The sequence below is a fragment of the Malus sylvestris genome, chromosome 12, assembly GCF_916048215.2.
Source record: "Malus sylvestris chromosome 12, drMalSylv7.2, whole genome shotgun sequence".
Lineage (NCBI taxonomy): Eukaryota > Viridiplantae > Streptophyta > Magnoliopsida > Rosales > Rosaceae > Malus > Malus sylvestris.
The window spans coordinates 24,577,442-24,605,285 of NC_062271.1; the positions used below are offsets into that span (position 1 = coordinate 24,577,442).

At 37.4% G+C, this 27,844-nt stretch overlaps 2 protein-coding genes and 1 long non-coding RNA gene across 4 annotated transcripts; 2 read left to right on the top strand and 1 right to left on the bottom strand.

Moving 5' to 3' along the window:
- Positions 1-8,203: 8,203 nt before the first annotated feature.
- Positions 8,204-12,347, top strand: LOC126594531 (dnaJ protein ERDJ3A-like). Its single transcript, XM_050260889.1, has 7 exons — positions 8,204-8,420; positions 8,723-8,778; positions 9,739-9,812; positions 9,966-10,498; positions 10,583-10,918; positions 11,226-11,579; positions 11,704-12,347. The coding sequence occupies exons 1-7, from the start codon at positions 8,331-8,333 to the stop codon at positions 11,986-11,988; spliced, it is 1,728 nt and encodes a 575-aa protein (XP_050116846.1). The 5' UTR covers positions 8,204-8,330; the 3' UTR covers positions 11,989-12,347.
- Positions 12,348-17,557: 5,210 nt separating this feature from the next.
- On the top strand, positions 17,558-26,725 carry LOC126592897 (pyruvate decarboxylase 2). Of its 2 annotated transcripts, none has more exons than XM_050258701.1 (6): positions 17,558-18,294; positions 18,926-19,089; positions 19,188-19,838; positions 19,928-20,045; positions 20,223-20,411; positions 26,381-26,725. In XM_050258701.1, the coding sequence occupies exons 1-6, from the start codon at positions 17,770-17,772 to the stop codon at positions 26,549-26,551; spliced, it is 1,818 nt and encodes a 605-aa protein (XP_050114658.1). In that variant the 5' UTR covers positions 17,558-17,769; the 3' UTR covers positions 26,552-26,725. The 2 variants fall into 2 exon arrangements, with proteins under 2 accessions (XP_050114658.1, XP_050114657.1); XM_050258700.1 differs by lacking the exon at positions 26,381-26,725 and adding an exon at positions 20,527-20,870 and having other exon boundaries at positions 17,559-18,294.
- On the bottom strand, positions 20,798-26,980 carry LOC126592899 (uncharacterized). The gene is made up of 2 exons (XR_007612823.1): positions 26,919-26,980; positions 20,798-21,081 (listed from the first exon to the last, which is right to left on the bottom strand). It is a non-coding gene; the product is annotated as an uncharacterized LOC126592899 (long non-coding RNA).
- Between the last annotated feature and the right edge of the window lie 864 nt (positions 26,981-27,844).

Here is a 27,844-nt window from a genome sequence, read left to right on the forward strand (position 1 = left end):
AGATATATGGTCAGTACCTGGAAGCAAATCAATGGCGAATTCCACCTCTCTGTCTGGCGGCAACCCCGACAAATCATCAGGGAATACATCCGGATAATGTCTGACCACACCAACTTCTTCTATACTAGTAGAAGCAACATCATTTAACACCACATGTGCTAAATATCCATGACAACCAATATGGGCACGATTATAATGCAACCAATCAGCCCCTAGAATCACATCAAAATCCACAATATCTAACGGAATAAGATCAGCTGACATAACCACGCCCTCTACCATCACTGGACACCCAAGATACACACTATCAACATAACATTTATCTCCTCTAGGCATGGCAAACTCTAAATCAAATCCTAGAGGTGAAGGGTGAGGTTGGGTCATATGAGCAAACGTATGAGAAATCACAGAGTGTGTAGCACCACAATCAATCAAAACCTTAGCAAAATGACCAAGAACATTTAACGTACCCATGATCAAGTCTGGATGGTTCTGAGCCTCTTGCAGTGAAATATGATTAACTCGCCCCTGAGCTTGCTGTCGTCCACCACGACCTTTACTGCCCTGATTACCTTGTCCCTGAGGAATACGTCCCTGGCCTGACTGACTAGGCTGCCTGGATGATCTTGCACCACCAGTAGCAACTTCCCCCTAACGGGGCTGGCCTCCCTGATGCCACTGCGATCCACCAGCTGGCATAGAGGAATAAGAAGAATAACCTCCAAAATCCTGAGAATACCCTGCCTGAGGATAAGGCTCCTGGGGATACTGATAAGGTCCAGGAGCATACGGAGCAGTATCCCCCTGGTAGTGGTAGGCACCACCTCGACTTGACTGGCCATAACCACCTGGTCCAAAACTCTGCTGAATCGGTGCTGGAGGTGGCATATTAGTCTGCTGAGGTCTCTGCTGACCCTGGGGGCACTGAGAAGCCCGATGTCCCATTTGCCCACACGTAAAGCAAGCACCACTACCTCTCCTACACTCACCATGGTGTCGAAAGTTACAACGGCGGCACCACGGAGCGCCAGAACTACCAGCACCACGAGAATCCCTCTGCCATTGAAATCTAGGCCCACCAGAAAATCTACCACCACCTCTCCTCGGGCCAGTAACACTAAATCTACCGCTAGAAGAACTCGAACTTGCCCCACTCTTCTTAAAATTCTGAGTCTTGCGAGGTCCCGGAATAGTAATACCCTTACCTTTATCATCATTTTTCTGACCGTCATTCTTGTCCTCGTCATCATCACTCTCACTGGAAAGTTTATCAGAGTCCTTCATCCTGACCAAAATCTCGAAAAACTCATGGTAATCGGCGCAGGGCAGTGCACTGGCAAAAGTACGCCACTTCTTCTTAGATCTCAACTTGAAACATCTAAGCATCTCTCCCTGATTACCAGCTGTATCAGGGTCATAGTGAGACAAATCAGTAAACTTTCTGTAGTACTCATGAGCTGACATATTCTTCTGTTTCAACCGAGTAAATTCCTGTTTCTTGCGATCAATATACTCTGGAGGGACAAATCTTTTCTTGAAATTATCTTTAAATACAGCCCAATCAGATGCCATAGCTGGGGTCATAAACTGAGTCTGATTCCTCCACCAACTAGCCGGCTCTCGACCCAAAAACCAGGTAGTGGTCTACACCCACCTATCAGCCGGAAAGTTCCCCTGACTTTGCATTACCTGAAATGTCTTTTCAATATGATCTAGCCATTTCTCTGCCCCCTCGTGACCTTCATCATCCATAAAACGATCTAACTTCAAATTTTACATGGTCTCCAGAGGTGTCCTCTGAGGTGGGGCAGGAGGACGAATCACATTTTGGAAAGCCTGAGCCATTGCTTCCCCCAACTGAGTAATATCCGGAAAATTAGGTTCAGGAGTACGGCGGGACTCCCTACGCTCTCTACGAGGCGGTATGATTCTGACAGAAAACATCAAAAGATCGTTAACGCATTAACAATTATACAGGACTGCAACCTAGGCTCTGATACCAAACTGACACACCCCGATCCAGAGGATCCAGGTGTGCTGGCTGTCACGTGAGCATGACGTAACCATAAGTACGACACGGAAGCGAAACAACAACATAATAAGCAGGAATTCAAACCAAACTCTAGCAGAACAACCTACTAGAATAACCAGACGAGTTATAAAGTAACCACATAAGTTCAGAGCATAGGTTTAAATGCAGTTAAGTAGGATTAAAATAAAAGTACATCATCCTCAGGTGAGTCCTACATGTCGAGAGTCTGTCAGAAAGCCGGAATAAGACCTCGAGAGCCACCAACCGCTAAACTAGAACCTGGAGGGGCGCAAAACAAAATGAATGGGTCAGTAAAACCAAATAGTTTTCCAAAACAGTTAATTAAAAACAATTCTAACCCCTCACCGTAAAAACCTGTATACTTTCCCAGAAAATAGTATATAAACATATAGATCTACACAACATCATAACTCAGCACATATCCATCATCATAACATCTCAGTAATGATATGCCATGCCTAAAATATAATCAGAATGCATCAATAATAGTCCGGTGAAGTAATAAATCAACCAGAGACCCTACAATGGTCCTGTACGGCTGATACTAAAGCTCAGCATCCAATCCAACCGGAGTCATCTCGGTGACCTGTACGGTTCAACTCTGCACGTCACTCGGAACTACATATAGTAGTCTGTACGATGACAGGTGTATGAATACGCTTTAGTGCTTCTCTCATCAATCATCAGCGCGCATAACTAAGGTCACCCACTAGTCGGAATCACATCTAGTGATCTGTACGACTAGCATGTCGGAACCCTCACATGGTTTGTACGACATCCACCTACTTGGATCCAAGACGAGCGTGCGGTGTGGTGAATAACAATATAAGCACTATCACCTAGGTGCAGGTTATGAGCTTTCAATGCAATTCATATAAATAACTCAGCTGAATAATAAATAAACTCACCTGAGCGTCCACCACGTCAATTCACATATATATGCATCAATAATCAAACTACACAGCTCAATAATTTCATGCATGGCAAATAAATTCATAACTTTCATAAAAAAGTATTTTCTGGGAAAAATAACTGTATATAGGTAATACGAAATCAAAACTGCCAACTCACTGATAAGTCGACGGGTCGTAACCCCCGTGGCGTCCCTGGATACGCTCGTCCTCGGGATATGTCTCACCTATATGCGAAACAACTATAAAAACGTTAATTTTAAACACATCACCAATATTTCGAAATAATTTCTCATACGATGCTCAATTTGGGTATATGAATATACCACATCGACCTACTCGACGTCACGGACGTCGCAAAATTTTTAGAACAATTTTTGGACCTTACACGCGCCGGCTAGGGCACTGCCCTACGCGCGGCCCACGCGCAGGTGCCCTAACGGAAATCGTAGACGGCGTCAAGAATATTCCTCGAAATATTCCGTCAAAAACTAACGGCGTTAGCATATTCTGTTAACTTTAACGGAATATGCCGCTATCTTCTCTGGTGACTCGCCGGTCGCCGGTGACATCGCCGGTTTCTGGGTAAAGTTTCCAACTATGGTTTCTCACTCATTTTTCAACCATTTTTCCCAAAATTGGTACCAAAATGAAGCTCTAAGCATGAGGAATCACATTACACAAGTTTCAAAGTCTACATTTCACTAAATTTTACCTGAGGTAGTTCGATAATTCGGCCAAACTTTGAAAGCTTCGTTCTCAGTCCTCCGACGTCCAAATCTTACCAACAAAGTACCCCGAAGCTCGTGAGAACCTCCTTAAGCTCACTGTGAGCTTGAATTTCCCTGAAACACAACATTTTACGTTCGCAATAACAGTGACCAAAAATGGAGGTTCGGGTTTCACGTGATTCCGAGGGTTTCACTTCCTAAAACTAGTACTAATCGACTTAAAATGACTCAAGGATGAAGATGCATACCTTGGTTGCCTCGATCCGTCGAGTTTTGGGGATTTTTGGGGGTGTCCGTACGTGAGGGTGTGTAGAGAGAGAGAGAGAGAGGGTCGGGGTAGAGGAGAGAGAGAGACCACGGGAAGGGGAGAGAGATGGAGGGTTTGGATGTCCCAAACTAAATCTACACCATCCATTTACATCCCTAACCAAACAAACAAAATCAACCTTTCAATATTTTTCCAACTTAAATAATATTTCTAATAGTTTAGGAAAATGTGAAATATCTAAAACATGTCACACACACCTTAGTGACGTCAAGGATATTCGCGTCATTTCACACTCCCGATATGAAAATCTCGGGTCGAGCTGTGACATATATAGAGACACAAAATTTCACTATATTTCAAGAAACTCCACTCATTTTTAAACATGTCAAGAAGAGACAAAAACCATAAAAACAACTAAAGTCCAACTCAAAAACATGAAAACAATATTTTAAAATATCAGTCATATCCCTAAGACTTTAGAGTTATTAATAAACTTATTCTTCACAACTCCAACATAATTAATATGTGTCATAAGCTAAAACCATCATCGACCATTTTTGCAGAACAATTCAACCCGTCTTCGAACCTTTTTGTAGAATCAGTTCAACATGTCCTCGACTATTTTTGCAGAACCAGTTCAATCGGTCATCAATAATTTTTGCAGAATCAGTTCAAACCGTCTTCGACCATTTTTGCAGAACCAGTTCAACCGGTCCTTGACCATTTATGTATAATCAGTTCAAACCGTCTTCGACCATTTTTCAGAATCAGTTCAACCCATCCTTGATCATTTATGCAAAATCTGTTCAACCCATCCTCGACCATTTTTGCATAATCAGTTCAGCCCGTTTTCGACCATTTATGTAGAATCAGTTCAACCCGTTTTCGACTATTTTTGTAGAATCAGTTCAACCCATTCTCGATCATTTTTACAGAATCAGTTCAATCCGTCATTGACCATTTTTACAGAATCAGTTCAACCCGTCATTGACAATTTTTGCAGAATCAGTTTAACCCGTCCTCGATCATTTATGCATAATTAGTTCAACCAGTCATCGACTATTTTTGCAAAATCAGTTAAACTCATCATTGACCATTTTTGCAGAATCAGTTCAACCTGTCTTCGATCATTTTTTGCAGAATCAGTTCAACCTATTCTCGACCATTTTTGCAAAATCAGTTTCAAATAATTTGACCCTAGTAAAAGTTAACTCAATAACACAACTGTTCTAATTTAGGTAAATAGTGAACAAAGTGAGATCGTTAAATCCAAAGTAGAAATCTCGTTCCATCATAAAAACCTTTCAAAAAGAACAATAAATGCTATCTTAATTTTTCAAGTACTATGAACAACAATAATGAACAGGAGGAAAATACAAAAATCAGTCATTTTCCCATTAAGTTGTAAAAAAATAATAATATTGTTTGGTTTGTTTTACCAGGTCAAAGCAGGTGACATAGAAATGTACTTAAATGAGTTTGCAATATTCATAAGCATGGATACTTTGCATCCATTAAGGGACAAAAACATTTCAATTTTTTTAATATTTCATATTCTAATTGGCATAGCAATATAGGATTACACTTGAATACAAAACCAGTGGCCTTGGAGATGATGGTGATCTTGTGCTCATGCAAATTGGAATCTTATATTGCTATGCAAATGTTGATCTCGCGCTCATGCTTGAGGGGGTGATAGTAATTTCTATATCAATTTTCATCAAAGCTTGTTCGTTCAACTTTCTCTTTGTAACTGAACAAACAACAACGAATCGTCAACAAAAAGCTCGATGATTCAAAGAAAATCAACTAAAAATTAAAAAATTTCATATCAAAATCTGTAGTGAGCTTCAAAATCGCAAAGCTTACCATAACAATCAAATTGGGAGGACGTGAAGAGTAGGAGAAAGTCTTTGGAGATTCTGAAACCGATTTGGAGAGGGACTTGAGTTAATTTGGAGAGAAGACGGTGAGGATGGAAGAATTGAGGTTGAGATGGCGATGAAGGAAAATCAGGTCAATTTTTTTGAAGAGAGAGAAATAAGGGAGCAATAGATGAATTGAGATAGAAGTGTGAAAAGATTTTAACACTGTAAAAAGGTATTTTCGTAAGTTAAACTCCACATAAAAAAAGCCAATAATGTCATATTCCACATGTAATAACTTTTGTCTCTCATTGAAATGTTTAAAAAGTATTATCTTAATATATAACTAGCAAATGAGCACACACTCTGTGTGTATGAACAACTACCCACCTCCTCCTATGTTTTCCTCAAGCGCAATCGCTTCAGTTCATTCAAACTATTAAAAAAACATCATGATTTCACTTACGTGTATGAAAAAATGATGGTAGGATAATTTCTCTTAATAAGTACATATTTTTTATCTTATGTAAATATTTCGATAAAAAAATTACTATTTGGCCATTTTTATGTAAATATTGTGTATCAAAAGTGAGGGCAAAATAGGAAAAAAAGGGAAAAAGTTCAAAAGATACAAAATTACTATTTTGCCCTCCTCATGTCAATATTGTGTATTCAAAAGTGAGGGAAAATTGGAAGAAAATGGGACAAAAAGTTGACAAGCCCTATTCTCTTAATAGAATATACTAGTATATGGGCACACACAAAGTGTGTGAGAAAATTTTTTATTTTTGTTTTTGAAATAGAAGGAGAGAGGAAGAGAGTGATAGAGAATGTAGGAGTGGGAATTTTATTTTTATTTTTTATAATTTCTTTTAATTAGAGATATGTTAGGATTACATATATGTGAGACTTTTAAAAAAAAAGCAAAATTTGGTTGTATGAAAGTACATTTCTACCCCATATTTTTTATTCATATTCTGTTTTAATTAAAGGGTTAAACTGGTAATTTCATAGAGTTTTAGTTGACAATGAGTGTTTTATTAATTAATAGAAATAATAGAGATATATATTAAGTATCAAAAGTATACCTTATGTGTAATTTAAAAAAAAAAAAATATGATTAAATAATTGGAAACTTTAACGAAAAGCACCCGGTACTGTTCACTTTAACGAAAAACCACATTTTTACACTAAAAAGTCAATCATGGTACTATTCACTTTACCTTTTATTTTGTCCTTATCATTAAAACTTAAAGTTTTCAAACCATTTTCATTAGTTTTCTTTAAATAATTTGACTCACTCCTAAAAATCATATTATGTTTGTGCAAGGTTCTAAAAGTCGCTAGGCGCTAGTCGGGCGGCGGGCTGGGGCCTAGCGCCTAGGCGGCTAGGCGGGGCGCCTAGGCGGATTTAAGTAAATCTATCATATTTCAGGTAAATAAGTGTCTGCTTCTACTTGAAATATATATAATTTCATCATAAACTACAAAATAGAATGCATATATATCATAAAGTATTGGAACATAATGAAAACATGTGAAATAAGGATATAATGTTTGTTCATTCAAGTATGCAACAAGTCTCTTACAATTTATTGGAAAAAAACAAAATGCAAAATGAAAGTTATGTATTTTCTATCTAAGTGAGTTGCAACCTAGGTGGGCTAGGCGGGCTAGGCGGGTGCCTAGGCGGGCTAGGCGGGTGCCTAGGTGGTCTAGGCGGTGGGCTGGGGCCTAGGCATTAATCGGGGCGGCGGGCTAGGGCCTAGCGCCTAGGCGGCGTTAGGCGGAGGATTTTAGAACAGTGTGTTTGTGAACATGGATCTAAAAGCCCCATTGATTTATTGTGTTGCTACTTGTTAACCTACCCCTTGGTTAACCGCTAAATTTTGTGGCGCCAATGGCATTCGTCTCCGCTGACTCACCCAAACGCAGAGCGTGCTGGCGGTGCGTTTCCTTGACACAATCAAGAACTCTAAGGGTGCGTTTGGTACGCAGACGGAACGGAACGGAACGGGACGGGACGGGACGGAACAGGACGGGACGGGACGGAACGAAGGTGTAATTTTTGAAAAATACATGGGGTATATTTGTCTTAAAATGGTAAAACATTGCGTTCCACAAACGTGGAACAAACCCGTTCCAGGGGGGAGGTGGAACGCAAAAACACTCAAAATTTGTCCCGTGGAACAGCCCGTTCCACCCATTTTTGGCGCACCAAACGTGGGACGGAACGCCTCGTCCCGTTCCGTCCCGTCCCGTCCCGTCCCACGTACCAAACGCACCCTAAAATACCATTGGTCGGTTTGCGTGGGAACACGTCATGCCGCCACGTGTACCTACCCCCGAAGATTCTGGATTTGTTTGGAATCCCGCGAAGCACCTTTATAAGCCCTCGATTTCAATCTCCTCCCCCTCTCTCCGTCGCTCTCAGCCGTAAAAATCCGACAAACCGCGAAGCTCGCAGCCGAAAAATCTCATTGTGAATTTTCGTGATCCGATATGGAGAACCGGTTCGCAGTCTGCATCTTCGTGTCGGCGCTGCTCTTCTTCCTCTTAACCATGGAAGCGAAAACTATAGACCCTTACAAGGTACGGTTCTTGATTTTCTCCCGATTTTCTTCTAATTTTTAATTTTTCATATTTTTCCAGTACAATGTGGATGAATTGAAGGTAAAGATAGCGGATTTGAGTGTGGAGGTTTTTTATCGAATGGCTTTCGAAAAAACCTCGCTGGATTTTGCTGTTGGAAGGAAAGGAAATTTGACGAAATTGTGATGAAATGGTGCAAAAGGAGCATAATTTGAAATTGGTTTTTTAATTTTAGCTGATGAATGTTGGGATTTGTACTTATTTACCCATTTTTTCTGAAATTGTTTTGAAATTGTTGTCAGGTCCTTGGAGTGGAGCGGAATGCAAGTCAGCGTGAAATTCAGAAAGCGTTCCACAAGTACGTTCCAGTAACCCTTTATGTATAATGTGCTTAATAGTTGTGCTAAACCACGGAGAATGAGATATTGTTTTTTGGGGTAGTATTGGGTGGTATCGAAAGTATTAAAGCTCACTGCTCAGGGTTCGTTTGGGATTGCTTCCCGAGGAAGTGCTTTTCTTAGATGCACATTGACATTTCCATTGAAAATCCAAGTTCTTAGGCTTAAAAGTCCAATTGCTCCTTCGTGAAGAAGCATCTGCTAGGTGCTTCCCAAAACTGCTTCTATGACCCCGAAGAACTTCTAATTTTTTTCTGTCAGACACATTTAATTTAGAAGTTTGTACTGATTTTCAGGAAGGGCCTTTATCCTTACCAAATCCAATCCGTAATAGGCCCTTACTGTGACTCTACTTATCGTTTATATATCATTTAGGATGGTGGTCTCTGGGAAGGTCTGTTATTGGGTTGGGACGAGTTGGGGCTAGCTTAAGTGACAAACTATAATTCTTCAGGCCTATTTTTGGCACTGCTGTTGAGTTTTCATATGTGGCCTTGTTTTAATAAGTGATTAACTGTTCTTTGCCGTGAGGGCGACTTAGTGGTGATGTTGAGCTGTTAAAGGACTTCAGCTTAATGACAGCGAATGCGTGTGTTATTACAGCATTTTAGACTTGTCATTGTAAGCAGTCAGTGTTTGTTCCTTTTGTCTAATTTGATACTGTCTAGCATATGTTTCTCCTCATGCTATTAAAAAAATAGAGAGTTTATCTCCGTAAGTTAGGGTTGCTTAATTTTCTTTAATAAGGAATAGATGTTTCTGTGTATGCGTCAGTTTTATTGATTCACATTACGTAAGGGCCCGTTCTCTCCAGTTCTGTCTCTTTATGTGTTTGTGTGTGTGCTTGTGCATTCGCAACGTAAATGCTAGTGTGACATGCTTTTTACCATATTCATGCTAACTTGAATAATGCCCTCAAGGCTCTCTCTTCAATATCACCCAGACAAGAATAAAAGCAAGGGGGCTCAAGCAAAGTTTGCTGAGATAAACAATGGTATGACTTCTCCAAGTTCTCTTCAGTATTGATTCCTTTCGTCTTTCCTTTTTGGTTGAAGCTACCTCAATTCCTATTTACCTATCCTGTTGTAGTAGCCACATCCTCATAAGTTTGTACTTAATATCGTTTTGTTTCTTCTTCTTTGATTAGCATATGAGATTTTATCTGATGAAGAGAAGAGGAAAAATTATGATATGTATGGAGATGAAAAGGGAAATCCTGGATTTGGAGCTGGTTCTCCTGGAGAACATGGTGAATATACTTACTTCACAAATGGTGGACCAGGACAGAACCACTTTACCTACGGACCTGGTGACTGGCAGAGCATGGGTGGGCAGGGAGGTTCCAAGTCATTCTCTTTTTCCTTTGGAGGTCCCAGTGGTCCAAGTTCATTTGGTTTTGGTATGGAAGACATTTTCTCAAACTTTTTTGGGGGTAAACCTGGAGGTGGGGGTCAGTTTGATGGTTTCAGTGGTTCAACTGGGTCTCGACCTGGTTCTCGGCCTGGGTCTAGGACTTCTCCGGTGAGCATTACGACCATCAGTCCACAAGTGTATAAGAAAGAAATAGTTCACCGAGGGATGACTTGGCTCCTGTTCTCTTACACTCCTTCATTGAAGGGGAAGCAACATGTTGAAAATATCATAGAGGAAGTTGCGAGTTCCCTGCAGGGAGCCTTAAAGGTATGTTCAGATTCTTACTCATTCCTTACAATATGACTGCCTTTGATCTCCAGGTATGCTCATTCTTTCGTTCTATTTTGTCAGGTTGGAAGCATAAACTGTGAGATGGAACCATCTCTCTGCAAGGACCTTGGCATATACCCCAGCAGAATGCCCAGAGTATTTGTGTACAAAGTGAGTGAAAAGGGTTCTTTGGTTGAGTATGATGGTGATTGGGCTGCGAAACCTTTGAAGTCATTTTGCCAAGACAATCTGCCAAGGTTTTCGAAACGGGTTGACTTGAACCGCTTCGAGTCTTCCACTTTTACAACCAATAAATTACCTAGTGTGGTGCTTCTTTCCACCAAGAAAGATACACCTGTTATCTGGCGTGTCCTCAGTGGATTGCATCACAATCACTTCAGTTTCTATGATGCAGAGGTATGTGGTGATTTTTGTCGGATTAATCTACTCAATTTTCCTTTTCTGAATCTTTTCGATATATGAAGAATGTGGCCATATAATATGTGTGTGTGTATTGACTATATATTTTTATATGTATGTACGTATATGCATATGAAATGGGTAGGGTGTAATGATGACCATGGTACTTCTACGATGAAGTGAATCATATACTTTTCCTTCAGGGAAAAGAAGCTGTAGTTGTTTTCATTCATCTTACAGTTTTTCATTGATAAAAATCTTGAGTTTTTGTATAAAAAAAAATCATTTCAAAATGATCATGCAGGTCCACGATGCTTCTGATCCAACAGTGAAGAAGCTGGGAGTTGGTGCACTTCCAGCTATAGTTGGTTGGCTTCTGAACGGGGAGAAGCATGTCTTAAAAGCAGGCATTACCACCAAAGATATGAAGTCTACAATTAAGGAGCTCAGTGCTTTACTCGAAGGTTTTGAAAAAAAGAGCAAGAAGGCAGCTTCAAGTCAGGCCAAGAAATCACCGACTGATTCGGGGGAGAATCAAATACCTCTATTGACACATTCTAATTTTGATGCCATTTGTGGTGAGAAAACTCCAGTTTGCATCATTGGCGCATTCAGATCTTCCAAAGCAAGAAATACGCTGGAATCAATTTTGACTGCGGTGAGTATACTTTCGCTTTTATAGACTCACTACTATAAAGAACATCCGGTTTCTTACATGACAATGATCTTCTTATGGAAGTTGAAAGAGTAACGTTATAAGTTCTCTATATTTTCGTTTTCAGGTCTCTCGGAAATCGCTATCAAGGCGACAGAGTTCAGCTCAGGGCAAGGATTCTGTTTCCTACACTCTCTTGGAAGCCGCCAAGCAGGCGACCTTCTTAAATGCTTTCGACGAAGCAGGATTTCAATCATTAGAGAAGGTCTTGGTTGCCTACAAACCTCGGAGGGGGACATTCGCAGCATTTGACGGTGAAATGACTACAGAAGAAGTAGAGGGGTTTATTAGCTCTGTGCTTAACGGGGACATACGTTTTACCAAAACACGGCAGAAACCCGTGCTCAGGTGAGAGGAAAGGTCGGATCACGTAGCTCGTGGCTTTCGCGTACATAGCTTCATTACTTTGAGTACAGAAAAGATAAACAATTTTTAGACTACAGTTAAGGAGACTGAGTTTTGGCCCTGGTTGCGACGTCGGGTCGCCGTACAAACTTGGAGGAGCATCCATTGTTTCGTAGTGTAGGAGAAGTGTTCCTCCAACCCCAGAAAAGTGGTCTTGTAATGCCATGGTAAAAGTTTCATACCTTTTCGTTGTATGAAACTATGAATCATGTAATTTATTTTCCTTGGTGTAGAAATGAAAGACCAAATTTTACCCGGAAATATCAAATATCAAATAAGATGGACGATGTCTGAAATTTGAGTTCATGCTTTGGTACTTACAACGTTTGCGTCTTGCTGATTTCTTTGCTTCTACTCGATTTCATTTGTTATAGGCTTATAGCACGTCTACGTATTTAATAAAGCAATACTACGTTTATCATATTTTTTAGGTGAGAAATTATGAATTCAAAGGTTACGCTCTTGAAGGCCTTTGAAACGAGAAGTTTGTACATCTTTAATAAAGGTAGGGTTGAGAAGTATATATGGGTTCTATCTTTATTGAAAATGTGGTACAAATGTGTTACTAAAAATGTGACAAAAAGTAGCATTTTTGTATTTACTAATATATCAGATTGTATTGAGGTGAATTGTCATCATGATTAGAGTTTTTTTTTTTTTTTCGAAATGCGTCGCAAGTTTAAACTATTCCCTCAACTTAATGCGGATAAGTGGTGTTTTGTTCAATTTATTATCTTATTTCTACACTCACTTTAAATTTTATTAATATATTTAACTTAATGCATAATGACCTTAAACAAAACAAGATATTCTAAAGATTAAAAAGTGATAAATCTTATCGTCTAAAGATTATAATGTAATAAAACCATTTTTGTTGGCAAACAGATGGAATACTCAATAACTCACTATTTCGGACTGGAACTTTTTGTGCCAATCTTCTGGATTTCAACGATAAGAGTCTTTGAAGAACAGAAAAAGACGAGGCCTCATCTATGTGGGACTTTTCTTGATAAAAACCAGTATGAATGCAAGAGAGAAGACGAGAAGACATGTATAGGGAGACTGGAGAGGATTTGAATTCATCCTTGCCGGTAGTTCATGGTCCGATGCGGAACTTAGGAGAGATGTGGGTGTTTGTCGTCGTCGCGACGGGTTGGTGCCTTGGTGGATACAAATGCTAGGTTCTTTGAGTTTTCCTTCGGTTTTTTGATTTATTTTATTTGTTTCAAATTAAAGAAGTACATCAAGATTATTTCAGGAATAAAGGTGGATGAGTAAGGAGCATTTTCACTTTTCAATTTTTAGTGGTGCGTGGGAATATAAGGTGAGGTGGGAAAATATAACTGGTGGGTTGCATTAGCATCTTACGAAGAATGCTAGTAATCTTGCATGTGGTTCAATATTCTAGTGTTGTGCGTATCCTCATATGTATTTCGGGTTCAAAACTTTCTCCTCTTCTAATAATATTTTCAAACCCTCACCTCTTAATATTTTTTTTTTTGAAAAATAAGAATGATGGTAACCTTATTCTTTTGAATGTTTTTCGACTCTTTTTATCCTGTAAAGTTCCACAATGATCCAAACTGTCTATTTCTTATATTACTCTTGAAAATCAACTCATGGCATGTTTACGTAAGGGTAATCGGAATAAAGAAAGGGAATTGAATTCCGATTACGGAGTATTCCGGTGTTTACTAAATATTAAGGAATAAAAAAAGTGGTGGAGCCCACACCAAAAAAAGAATCCAATTCTTGAAATTGGAGGAACCGGATTCCCTAGTTTTGTGAGGTATTTGAATTCCCTGAGGGCAAGGGAATCGGGAATGCATCTTTTATTCCAATTATGCCCTTACTTGTTTCTTATTATCCCAACATTGCCCTTCATTTGACACTCATTATGTCATTTTTAATAAATAAATAAAATCTATTTATATATTTTTATATAGATAATTGTATTATATAAATTTAATTAAGAATTTAATTTAATTAATTAGTATGAAAATAATTTATTTATGTAAGGGCAATTTAGTCATCAACATAGTTTTCATTCCGATTGAAGTGAATTAGTAAACAACTTATATGGACTCAACATCATTCTTACCATCTTTTAATAAATAAATAGAACCTATTTATACATGCTTATATAGATGAATTTTATTATATAAATTTAATTAAGAATTTAATATAATTAATTAGTATGAAAATAATTTATTTATGTAAGGGCAATATAGTAATCAACCTAGTTTTCATTCCGATTGAAATGAATTAGTAAACAACTTATATGGACTCAACATCATTCTTGCCATCTTTTAATAAATAAATAGAACCTATTTATACATGCTTATATAGATGAATTTTATTATATAAATTTAATTAAGAATTTAATATAATTAATTAGTATGAAAATAATTTATTTATGTAAGGGCAATATAGTAATCAACCTAGTTTTCATTCCGATTGAAATGAATTAGTAAACAACTTATATGGACTCAACATCATTCCTATTCCGATTCCTAACAGTTTTAGTAAACAACTTCAACAGGAATCAGATTCTGATTCCACCTCATTTCAATTCCTCCTTAATCAAATTCCCCCTCAATCCAATTCCTCTCAATTTGATTACGGATTAGTAAACGCGCCATCAGTGAAAATGGCTATCCCAATAAAGAGGCCAACCACATTATTCTGTTAAATACTGAAATTTTATTAAAATAATTCAAACAGTCATGATTTCTAATTTAGTTAAAATTAAACTATAAATGGTGAACGGGAAACTAAACTGTTTGATTATCACAACATTAGAAATTAAAAAGAAAAGTACAAAAAATAGAACGAAAAGGTCCTAGTGGAAAAGTTTGATAACATCACCTTATACAAATGGTCATGGGCACGTGAAGTCTGGTTGTGAGTTTGTACATGCACATACGAGCGGAGTTGAATTCTCTTCCGGTTTTAATTTATCCTTTTTTTCTTTTATTTAAATAGTTATAATTAAGTCATGTTAATATTTTGTTTTAAATTGTTTAAAAAAAAAAATCATGAGAAGAGAAAAAAGAAATAACAAAAATTCGAAGAAAAGAGAATTCTAACTCTGGTACGAACATTCCCGGTTAAAGAATGGAAGGAATGTTATTGAGATAGCAAATTCAAGGCTTGTTTTGTTGCCGACGAAGTCTGAATTAAATTTGATTATTTGCAGTCTTGCGGTGCATCATATGAATATGATAATCTAAGACACGTTCAGTCACGTCACGTGACTCGGTTAGCGGCAGCGGTGGCGCCACCGCATACCCTTCTCAATTCATTATTAATCACGACAAAGCTTTTTATTTTTATTTTTTTATTCTCTTAGGATAGTCTTACACTTACAGAGGACATAGACTTATTTGCATTAGGAATGTTTCCACAATTTAATTAATTATACATATTATCAGGCGTTTTAATTTCTTTATATGACGATTATGTGATTGATTTGAAGTGCATTATGTAATCGGGCTTGTAGAGTCGTCTAATAGGAAGTTGTCATATTGTTATAAGTAGGGCCGGATTAATCAAGATAAGAAAATGACGTTTATCTGTATTTGTGAGAGAATGTGAGACTGGAGAAAAAACCCTTTGCTCTATTGAAATTCTTTTTTCATTAGCTTGAGATACAATCACTATTTATTGCATGATAGTTAATCCTGCGGTAATTGACATTAGATAGATTCTAGGTCAATAATCTAATGATTAAAATCTAACGATAGAAATTTTCGTTGTATAAGATACACCGTAACATACTAAATTTTTTTACTACACATAATGCTCGGCACCCAAAAGAAATATGAGAATCATATACTTTTTTTTTTTTATCCTAATACACTCTTATTTAATATATGAGCATGAACAAAAAGTAAATATGATTATACATTGGCGAAAAACCAAACGTTGCAAGTGCTTATAAAAATGTTATACCGCTTTTTATATTTTTGATTAATTTTACGATGAAATCTTAATTTTTTTTCATTAAACAGAATGCGCGTCATTTCTCTTTCAAAAATTTGATCACCTGACATGAGTGTAGGGCCCACAATTCGTATTTATGCTTTCAAAACAGTCTCTCATGCCTGGTCCAATTTACTATTTATTTAGTACAAAAAGGGCTGCCTCGTCTGTGACTGCAGTGCAAAAAGGCTCACATTCATGCCTGTGATTGAGTGCCACGTCACAACCAAAACATGTTATTTAGTACGTACGTGTCCAACACTGACTGTCGAGATGTGCATGCATACAACTTGCTTAATTTAATTTGTTTAATTATACAACTAATTAATTAAATTATGAAATCCAAAAATCTTCGAATTTGCAATTACCAGCAACTCCTCCGGTTTCCACAAACCGTGGATTTCGGTCCTTCTAAACCTTTGATCACGGTATTGTCCCCCTTTACGTCGCCGTTTCAACCCCACCAACCTTGTAGTCGTTTTTCTCGTTTGAGTCCACGAGAGTAACAATTACGCCCCAAGACAACTAATCAGAAAGCGACGTGTCGTTGACCGCCAGCCGCAAGCTATTATAATTTAAATTGTTATTTTCGGGATTAGGAAAAGCAAAGATTACAGCAAATAATTAGTTGACGTATTTTCTTCAGGACCAAGAAAATACGTCCACCGCCCACTGTAATTTTTTTTTTACCGCTGGTTGTTATAATTACTGTAGTAAATTTTCCTTTTTGACAATTTGTTAATCTTCCACGTTCTGGATGTGGATGTAATGGCCACAATATTTGAATTGAAAGCGCTACTATTAAATTGACTTTGCCACTAAACTAAGCCACACACAAAAACTATGACATTTCCAACTCATAAACCAAAGGAAAAAAAGAAGATTAGGACAAGATGGAGGTCCTTGGCCTCAAAATACAAAGTGTTCTACCTATGTGATGAGAATGAAAACTAAAATTTTTCATCGTCAATAACGTCGTCTTGTCAAACAAAGGGTTTTACGTAACATATGATAATGCCTTAGTTCCGTGTAATCAAACTACATATAACCGAGTATATGAAATTTTTTGAATATATTTTTTTATACGTGAGGTATTCTGCCAATTAACCTAATCACTAACCGTGTCTTAAAAAGAATTGAACGTTTAGATAACAATATACTAAAGAGGCGGATTCGTGACATCAATTTTTTACATAATCTGAATTGTCTATCTTTTAACCTACTATTAAAAATCATGTCTATCGAAAATTAGCAAAATCTAAAATCATTGGATTAGGAATTTAGTAAGACCAATAGGAAAAAAAATTAGAATTATTATTCGAGTGATATCAATATAGCAAGCTCAACGCACATTCCACAAAGTATATTTTTATTTAGGCAAAATAATTTCACCAGCATATTATGATTAACTGGACAATTAGAAATTTCTAGTCCTTTCCAATCTAAAGATTTTTAACCAAAAAAATCGTAAAATTAATTGATATTATAATCCTTGCGCGCCACTCATTTGCCCAGTATTTAGAATCTACTGCAACCCACTGCCTTGACCATGAAAAACCGCCCCTAGTATCTTCCACCCACTGCCGACCACCTATAAAAACCCTCCTCCTTCCAAACCAATTTCCCAAACCAAATTCCAAAAACCCCAGAAAACCCAAATCCCATCCCAAAGTTCCCATCTTTTCTCTTTTCCGAGTTGTTTTCAAAAACGGTTTTTGAGTACGATCATAACCCAGTACCCTCCATGGACACAAAGATCGGATCCCTCGATGTCTGCAAGCCGGCGTGCACCGACGTCGGGAGCCTCCCGAACGGTGCCGCTTCGGCAATCCAGAGCTCTGCCCCCTCTACCGTGATCAACTCCTGCGACGCCACTCTTGGTCGCCACCTCGCGCGCCGACTCGTCCAAATCGGCGTCACCGACGTGTTCACTGTCCCCGGTGACTTTAACTTGACTCTGCTCGACCACCTCATCGCCGAGCCCGGGCTCACCAACATCGGCTGCTGCAACGAACTCAACGCCGGGTACGCTGCTGACGGCTACGCGCGGTCGCGGGGAGTCGGCGCATGTGTTGTTACTTTCACTGTGGGTGGGCTCAGTGTTCTCAATGCGATTGCCGGAGCTTACAGTGAGAATCTTCCATTGATTTGTATAGTTGGAGGGCCGAACTCGAACGATTACGGGACGAACAGGGTTCTTCACCACACTATTGGGTTGCCGGACTTTAGCCAAGAGCTGAGATGCTTTCAGACTGTAACTTGCTATCAGGTTAGTATGAAATCAAGATTTTGGCTTTTTAATTTATTTTGGAAGTTGAATTTGATGATTTTTATTGGGTTTTGTGAAAGATTTGTAGTGAGTTTGGTTTTGCTAAATTTGGAATGTGGGTTTTTACTTGGATGTGGTAAATAATCACAAGAATTTACCATGTTTGGTTGTTTATTTTCTTGTTCAAATTTAATTTCAATGATTGTTATTGGGTTTTGATAGATTTGGTAAAAAAGTTCATAGTGAGTTTGATTTTGCTTAATTTGGTATGTGGGTTTCACTAAGCTGTGGTAAAAATCTGGAAGTTGTACATGAATTTACCAAGTTTGGTTTTGTATTTGCCATTTATTTCAATCATTTTTTTTTTGGGTTTTGATGGATTTGTTGAAGAATTCATATTCACTTGGTGCGATGGCAAGTGCCTTCGCCCATGAGCGGTAGGTCTCGGGTTCGAGACTTGGGAGCAGCCTCTCCATAAATGGGGGTAAGGCTAGCCGACATTCACCTCTCCCAGACCCTGCGTAAAGCGGGAGTCTTGTGCACTGGGTACGACCTTTTAATGTTTGGTTTTTTGCACTTTCTTGGTTCGTTTTTTAAAGTTTGCTAATTTTGGTATGTGGGTTTTTACTAGGCTGTGGTGAATAATCTGGAAGATGCGCATGAAATGATCGATACCGCAATTTCAACTGCTTTGAAAGAAAGCAAGCCTGTTTATATCAGCATAAGCTGCAACTTGGCTGGAATTCCTCATCCTACATTTAGCCGGGAGCCTGTTCCATTTTCTTTATCTCCAAAGTACACAATTTTGGGTTTCTGATTCCATTTGGTTGAACCGTTCTGGAAATGTTTATTTTAGGTGTGAAATTTATACGTTTGTATGTTTTGGTCTGCAGATTGAGCAATAATTTGGGCTTAGAGGCTGCGGTGGAGGCGGCTGCAGAGTTCTTGAACAAGGCGGTGAAGCCGGTTATGGTTGGTGGGCCTAAACTTCGAGTTGCACATGCCGGCGATGCCTTTGTTGAACTTGCTGATGCTAGTGGTTATGCTCTGGCTGTCATGCCATCTGCAAAGGGGTTTGTACCAGAGCACCACCCCCATTTTATTGGAACATACTGGGGTGCTGTGAGCACTGCCTTTTGCGCCGAGATAGTGGAGTCCGCAGATGCATACTTGTTTGCTGGACCCATTTTCAATGACTACAGCTCTGTTGGATACTCTTTGCTTATCAAGAAGGAGAAGGCCATTGTGGTGCAGCCTGATCGCGTGACCATAGCAAATGGCCCTTCATTTGGTTGTGTTCTTATGAAGGATTTCCTCAGAGCTCTTGCAAAGAAGCTCAGGCACAACAACACTGCTCATGAGAACTACCGCAGGATCTTTGTTCCCGATGGACACCCTCTAAAGTCTGCACCGAAAGAACCTTTGAGGGTTAACGTTCTGTTCCACCACATCCAGAATATGCTGTCAAGTGAAACTGCTGTGATTGCTGAGACAGGGGACTCATGGTTTAACTGCCAGAAACTGAAATTGCCGGCTGATTGCGGGTAAGCCAAGGAGAGAATGTAGTTTTTCATGTTTCTTTCTATGTTATATAGTTGATGATTTAATTGGGAAGTTGGAATTGGGTTTGCAGGTATGAGTTCCAAATGCAATATGGATCAATCGGTTGGTCAGTTGGAGCAACTCTTGGGTATGCTCAGGCTGTTCCTCAGAAGCGTGTGATTGCTTTCATCGGTGACGGGAGTTTCCAGGTACATTTAATTTTCTCTAGCACTCTCTAAATTTTAAAGTACCCATAACAACCTCATCAAATTTACTCAGTTAATTACTCAGATTTGTAGCATAACATTTCATCAATATGACGAATCATCGGTCTTTTCAATATTTTGTTCATGTGTTTATGCTTTCATTGTTTCAATGCCTAATAGGTGACTGCTCAAGATGTGTCCACCATGATCCGAAATGGGCAGAAGACCATCATCTTCCTGATAAACAACGGCGGGTACACAATTGAGGTGGAGATCCATGACGGACCCTACAATGTGATCAAGAACTGGAACTACACTGGACTGGTTGATGCCATCCACAATGGGGAGGGCAAGTGCTGGACAACCAAGGTAATCACTTCGTTAATGCATTCTAATCGTCTCCGTAATCTATTCCTCCAACTAATCAACCAAAGGGTTTCCTGGATCGTAAAACTCCTTGTAACCGAATCTGTTAATTCTGCAGGTCCGTTGCGAAGAGGAGCTGATCGAAGCGATTGAGACCGCAACCGGGGCAAAGAAGGATAGCTTGTGCTTCATAGAGGTGATAGTCCACAAGGATGATACCAGCAAAGAGTTGCTTGAGTGGGGGTCTAGGGTTTCTGCTGCCAACAGCCGCCCACCCAACCCTCAGTAAAATTTTCCATGTCATTTCGTTTCATCTACGCAGCGTCATTCCTTCTCGTTAAGGGTTTCTTATATATGTTTCAATTTAACACATTTTCCCGCGGTCTGTGTTTTCAGTTGGAATTTTTGCTGGTATTTATGTATATTCCCCTTTGAATTAAGAGTATATTTCTCATCGTTTAATTAGTTTATGTGATCTGAACGAGCATTCGACTCAAAACTAATTTGCGTATTGCATTTTAGTGCAAATCGCATTTTGCAAATCGCATTTCAAGTCTGAGACGACTTCCAAATGCGTCTTGTTACGTGTAATGTGTGAATTTTTTGTATTTATACGTGCATAATTCTTATTGAGTGATATGATCGGGAAAAATGATATTCTTGACAAATCCACCTGTTTAAACAACATTGTTGATTGTAACTAATCATGCGTCTAATATCAGGATTACTTGGGAGCTAAAATCCTCCAGCATTGTTTGACCCAAAACATTAACCTAATAATTATTTTTAATGTGTCATTGTCGTAACTGGTTAATTATCAGTGCTTTATGAGAAGGAAAGGACAGAAGAGAACCATTTATTTACAACTGGAATCTATGAATACAACAAAATGTGCACCATTGTTTATTTCGCGATGTATTTTTGTCGATTTGATTGCGTGGCAAGATATAGAACGCATAGCTTGTTTCTGAACTTTTACTCTGTTTTATATTTAGTCTATGAACTTTAACGATGATAAAGAGCTAAAATCTTATATGAAATCTTGCTAATTAGTTCTCAATTTTACACATGTCAGACCCGAAATATTTGTCAGTATACACTTATTAAAAAAAAATTTCCATAACATATATTTACATAGGTGTAAATAGGGTTCGAAAAAAATCCCAAAAATCTCAAATCAAACCGAAAAAATCCCGATCCCAAACCAAAAAAATCCCAAAATTTTCGGTATGGGATTTGGTTTTGCATCTCAAATTTTCGGTATTCCCATACCGAACCGAAAATAAATATTATATATATATATATATATTTTTTAAATTATAAAAGAATTATTTCAACCGTTCATTGTTTTGGATTTAATCTGTGCCGTTCATATGTTTTTAGGTCAGAATACCATTTCACAAACTTCACTTTCGTTCCATTGTTTCTATCGAATCGAACAGCCGATCCCTAATCTCTCGTCTCTGATCTCTCCCTCATCTAGCCGACGAGCCCTTATCTCATCTCTCTCTCTGTGACTAATTCCGGCCAGCCACCGGCCCACCACCACACCTGATGAATTGCAGAGTTCACCACTTCACTTCTTCCTCGGCCTTTCCTTCCACAACACACGGTCCACCTCAGGCATCCTCTTCCTTCTTCTTCTTCCTCCACCTCAGGTAAAAAACGTTCGTAACTTTCGTCTTTCTTACTCGTAAATTTAAGACTGTTTGGATGTATATGTCGTTCTGTTTGAATTAAGGTTTGGGATTTAAGACTGTTTGGTTAAACTTTGAACTCGTGGGTAATAGGGATTTTGGCTGGATGAAGATCAATGATGTTGTAGCATTTGGAAATTAATGTTTTTGTGTTGTGCGTGGATAGACCAACTGTTAAATCTTCTTGCCATTAACTAAAGAACTGCTTAGTTTTTTAATACGCCGCTCGGCAGTCGGCCATAAAGTGCTTGTGATTGCGGTCCTCGCTATCACATTGCCAGTGTTTTTGGACCAAATAAAAGTCTAAAAAATTTGATATTTTAAAAGTCAAGTTCTTTGAGGGAAAAAAAAATTATGGCCATGAGATTTTAACAGAGTTTTCAACACATCATTCTATTTAGTTGATAAAGTTTTTCACCAGCTGAGAATATTATTTTAATTTTCTAACGCTCTCTGGAAATTGAAATATTTAATTGGAGAAATTGCGTTAGTCTTTAGCAGATTAGATTCTCATTCATTTTGCTTAGTCCTTGTACAATTAGAGTATCAATATTCATGTCAAAAGTAATTAGTAATGCTATCTTGCAAAATTAATTAGTAATGCAATCAATTAGAGTACCAATGCTATCTTGCAAAACTTGGAGGTCATTTGTACATACTTATTAACCTCTCACACACATTTTTATTATTTTTGGTCATTGAAATGAATGAATTAAAAAAAACAATGAAACATGATTAAATAGAAGTTTGTTAGAAGAGAAAATAATTTATTATCAGTTTCCTTTAAAAATATTACGACTTCAATAATGTAGATAAGTCTCTATCACCACTTCGCACATATGCCATTATTTAAGTAAAAATATGTGAACAATATATATGAGTGATGTCTAAGAACTTATGTTAGTAAGTTTAGTGGCAATTAAGAATGTCTAAGAACTTATGTAGTGGTATTGAGTAGTTTCGAATGTCTATTATGTTTCTGATGGACATCAACTTGCAATGCAGCACTTTTAAAACCAACTTTCATATCCGAGTGTACTGCACCACTCCACTGCACCACTCCATTACCCGAATAGGCCAACAATCTTTATAAATTTTAAGCTTTGCTATTTTGCTTTTGGTACTTAATTATTGAAACTTTGGCTCGTAACTAATTTTTTGATTTTGAGTTTGTTACTTTATTTATTTTAAAACCTTGGCTTGTAACTATTATTTTTGCTTTTGGATTTGGTACTTAATTTATTTTTATTGCATGCATGTGTAGTAGAAATTGAATAGGCAGATGTTATTGTGCACAAATGGGCAGTGGGCAGATTGGTTATATATATACTATGAAACTATGTCAAATTTGTGCACGGAACTTGTCTAGGTACTCTTCGAATGGCTCAATTATCATTTCTTGAATCTTGTGAGGTTTGCTTTGATTCTTGGCATGCTTGCTCAGTTTCTGTGGTCAAATTTTTCGGGCATGATTAACAGGTTACTTTGCAATGTTCAGTTTTGAGCTTCTTCGTTTTGCTTGATTTTGGTTTTTGTGTACAGTTTTGAGCTTCTTAGTTTTCTTTCACTATTTTGCAGTTGATCCATCACTCTGTATGGAAATGAAAACTAAGTGTTAGTATTAAGTAGAGGTTAGTAGAAACAAGCCTTGTCATTTGATTGGCAGATTTGATTGGCAGATTAGTAAAAACAAATTGGCAAATTGGGCCCAAAAGCATAATATGTCAAATTTTAGTCTAAAATCCCAAAAGCCCAAAATCATTTCGGGATTTCCGATTTGTCCCGATATCCCAAAACTATTTCGGGATTCCCAAAAATTGGGATTCCCGAAAATTTTGGTTTGGGAATTGGGACAAGGGTTACCACCCCTAGGTGTAAATAGTAGTTTAGTTATGTAGACAATACACAACAGTTGATGTGTGAGTGATGTGCCATAATATTTCTCAATATTTACAAACAAGTTATTAAATAAAATCGAGAGGATAATGCATGTATCTGAACGTGGGGAATACACTCATTTGCGTGAAGTTTTAGCCCCTCTCTTGTCAACATTGAAGAAACAACCCACAATACCCACAAGGAATATGGGGAAAGACTCTGAAGTCAACAAGTCAATCAAACCACAAATTTGGTAGAAACCATCACCACGGTTTTTTTAGCGTCTCTAAGAGTCATACATACACACGTCAATCCGTCTGAGTCACTTCAGTTATTTAGAATCCGTTGGATAATTATTATTATTTTTAATTAAAAGTAGTTACTAAATAAAATTTTAATTAAAAAAAAAAGATAAACGAAAAATAAAAACGAAATGACTATTAAACAGCCTATTGGAGCTTAGAAATTATTTTATTTTTTGTTTGTAGTTTTCACTTTTTGGTAATCGAGATAAGGGTGGGAGATTAAATGGTTATACATGTAGATGTTGTGCAATTGGCTATGCATAACTGAAATTCAAATTACAACCACAACACAACAAACCACAGTTCAATAAAATGGGGCACTGTGTGAAAATTAAAATGTGGCCCTTTCACGCACAAGACTTTTTCTTGTGTGTTTAAAAGGATTTTTTTTTTGGTAGAATGCCGCTTCCAACCAAAAAAATTAAACATGATTTCATTAATTACCCCACTTGTAGCCTTGTAAATGAGAGACTTAGGCTTCGTTTGGAAGTGCTTTTAAAATTATTGAAAGCGATTTTAGAGAATGTTATTTGGTCACAAAAATACTTGAAGTGTTTTTTAGAAGAAGCATCACTTCAAGTGATTTTCTAAGATTTACTTTTGTTTTTACTAAAAATTGGTTCTAAAAACATTTTTTTCTTCTTTTAAAAACGATTTTAATCGTTTTAAAAATAGTTCAAACAAGCTCTTATATGAATCTAGGAGTATAACGCATATCTGAACGTGGGGTATACATTGTTTGGTGAAGTTTTAGCCCCTTTGTAGGGGCGAAATTTTACCCTCTTCTCCACTCAATAGTCTGTCAACATTGAATAAAACAACCTACAATTTAAACCCCACAAGGGATATGGGGAAAGACTTTGAAGTCAACAAGTCAAGCAAACCACAACATTATACCCGGTATACATACATTACCATCAACGCGTGTTCTGTAATATGATAGTCTGAATAATAATAGTCGTTGAATTATTGATGATGAGAGGTCAGAGTACTTTTGGTATATGCATAGCTTACATTTTGATTATTTATTTATTTATTTTTATTTTTTTTGTCAATTGACGCATGAGAACTATAATTTGGACTATGAAGAACTCTATAAAATATAGGACAATTGTTTTACACATTCCGATAAACAAAGTGCATAAACACACATTCACAGTTCAACTTCATCACGGTTTCAGCTGAGCTTAGATAGTCATTTATGTTTGTATTGACTATGTATTGCCCTAGTCAGTCAATAGCCACTGGAAAATGAAGATAGGAAAGCAACACAGTTAGACTTGAACGCAATGTTGTCTTATATTTAACTCTAAATTTTACATGAAAAATATCTAGAAATCAATTAAACTCTATCAAAAGTCATGAATTGTGACAATCAAACTTCAAAATCAACGTCAATCCATAAAATCAAGAGAAATTTTTTAAAATGTTATATGAACTTATACACCTTCTTCAATTTGTCATATATGAACTAAAATTTTAAGCTATTTGTTATACTAACTTTTTGAATCATTAATTTCTCATTTAACTCTAACTTCGTTAAGTTATTCATTCAAAATAACTCATGTGCAAGGCACCCATAACTTATGTTCAGGAGTAATAATTCAGACATTTCAACGAGTGTCGCCCTCATCTCTCCCCTTTGCATTTAGAGCACTTCCAGTGTTGGAAGGCCCCCCAGGGCAACTGCTTATTAAATCCCCTCCAATGAATAGTAATTACCTTTAATGAACAGTAATTGTCTTTTGCATCTCCACTCCTAAACTGAATAGCCATGGCAATAGACAATAAAATATTAGTATTTTTTATTTTATTAATAATAAAAAATATTTTTATCTGTAATTTCAGATAGGATTTTTAATCGGTCTCATTGCGCCACGTGTCATTAAATAAGAAATTATAACCCAAAGTATTTGAAAAAAATATAAAATTATGGTGTAAGGTGGAAGATAATGATAAGATATTTATAGAAAAATTAAATCATTTTTTATTTATTTTTAAATCGTCTCCGTAATCTATTCCTCCAACTAATCAACCAAAGGATTTCCTGGATCGTAAAACTCCCTTGTAACAGAATCTGTTAATTCTGCAGGTCCGTTGCGAAGAGGAGCTGATCGAAGCGATTGAGACCGCAACCGGGGCAAAGAAGGATAGCTTGTGCTTCATAGAGGTGATAGTCCACAAGGATGATACCAGCAAAGAGTTGCTTGAGTGGGGGTCTAGGGTTTCTGCTGCCAACAGCCGCCCACCCAACCCTCAGTAAAATTTTCCATGTCATTTCCTTTCATCTACGCAGCGTCATTCCTTCTCGTTAAGGGTTTCTTATATATGTTTCAATTTAACACATTTCCCTGCGGTCTGTGTTTTCAGTTGGAATTTTTGCTGGTTTTTATGTACATTCCCCTTTGAATTACGAGTATATTCTCATCAATTAGTTTATGTGATCTGAACGAGCATTCGACTCAAAACTAATTTGCATATTACATATTAGTGCAATACACGTGTTTCAAGTCTAAGATGACTTTCCAATGCGTCTTGTCATGTGTAACGGGTGAATCTTTTGTATTTATACATGCATAATTCTTATTGAGTGATACGACCACGAAAAATGATATTCTTGACAAATTCACGTGTTTAAACTACATTGTTGATTGTAACTAATCATTTGTCTAATATCAGGATTACATAGGAGCTAAAATCTTCCAGCACTGACCCAAAATATTACCCTAAGTGTCATTGTCGTAACTGGTTAATTATCAGTGCTTTATGAGAAGGAAAGGACGGAAGAGAACCATTTATTTATCGTACATCGTGCGGTCAGTTTTCGTCAGATATTATTTATATTCATTTTTAAATACAAAATTTATAATAATTTCTAACCGTACGATGTACGATGAATAAATATAATTGAAGAATCTTCGAGATACTCACAAAGAGATCCTCATTCTTTATTTACAAACTGGAATCTATGAATACAACAAAATGTGCACCATTGTTTATTTCGCGATGTTTTTTTGTCGATTTGCCTGAGTGGCAAGATATAGAGCACACAGCTTGTTTCTGAACTTTTACTCTGTTTTATACTTAGTCCATGAACATTAATTCTAGCTTAAAGTCGATTCATATCACATATTTAGATTTGGATATATGAAACCCACATGTATGACACGTAATCAGACGAGCAAAACTTTTAATGGAAGTTAATGATATGAACCAATGGTTTGATGAATTATATCCAACTTTCAGGCATTATGATACGTTTCAGGTGTGGATGATTATCATAAAGGATTTCCAGCATATCATAGGATTTCTTTTCGTGAAAATCCGCACTTTTCCAAACCCAGAAAACAAATGGAATTCTAGGAATCCTCTTTGAGGCAAATACTTTTATGCTACCTCTTGCGGTTGATCTAAATGACTCAGCTTGCTCCAAATTACTATTTTCATGGTTCTGGATTGAAGAAAGTTGATGTTTTGCCATAAACTAATTGGCTATATAGAAGTAGTCCAACTTAGTTATAAGCCCATGCAATATCCCTCATCCAATCACCATGAG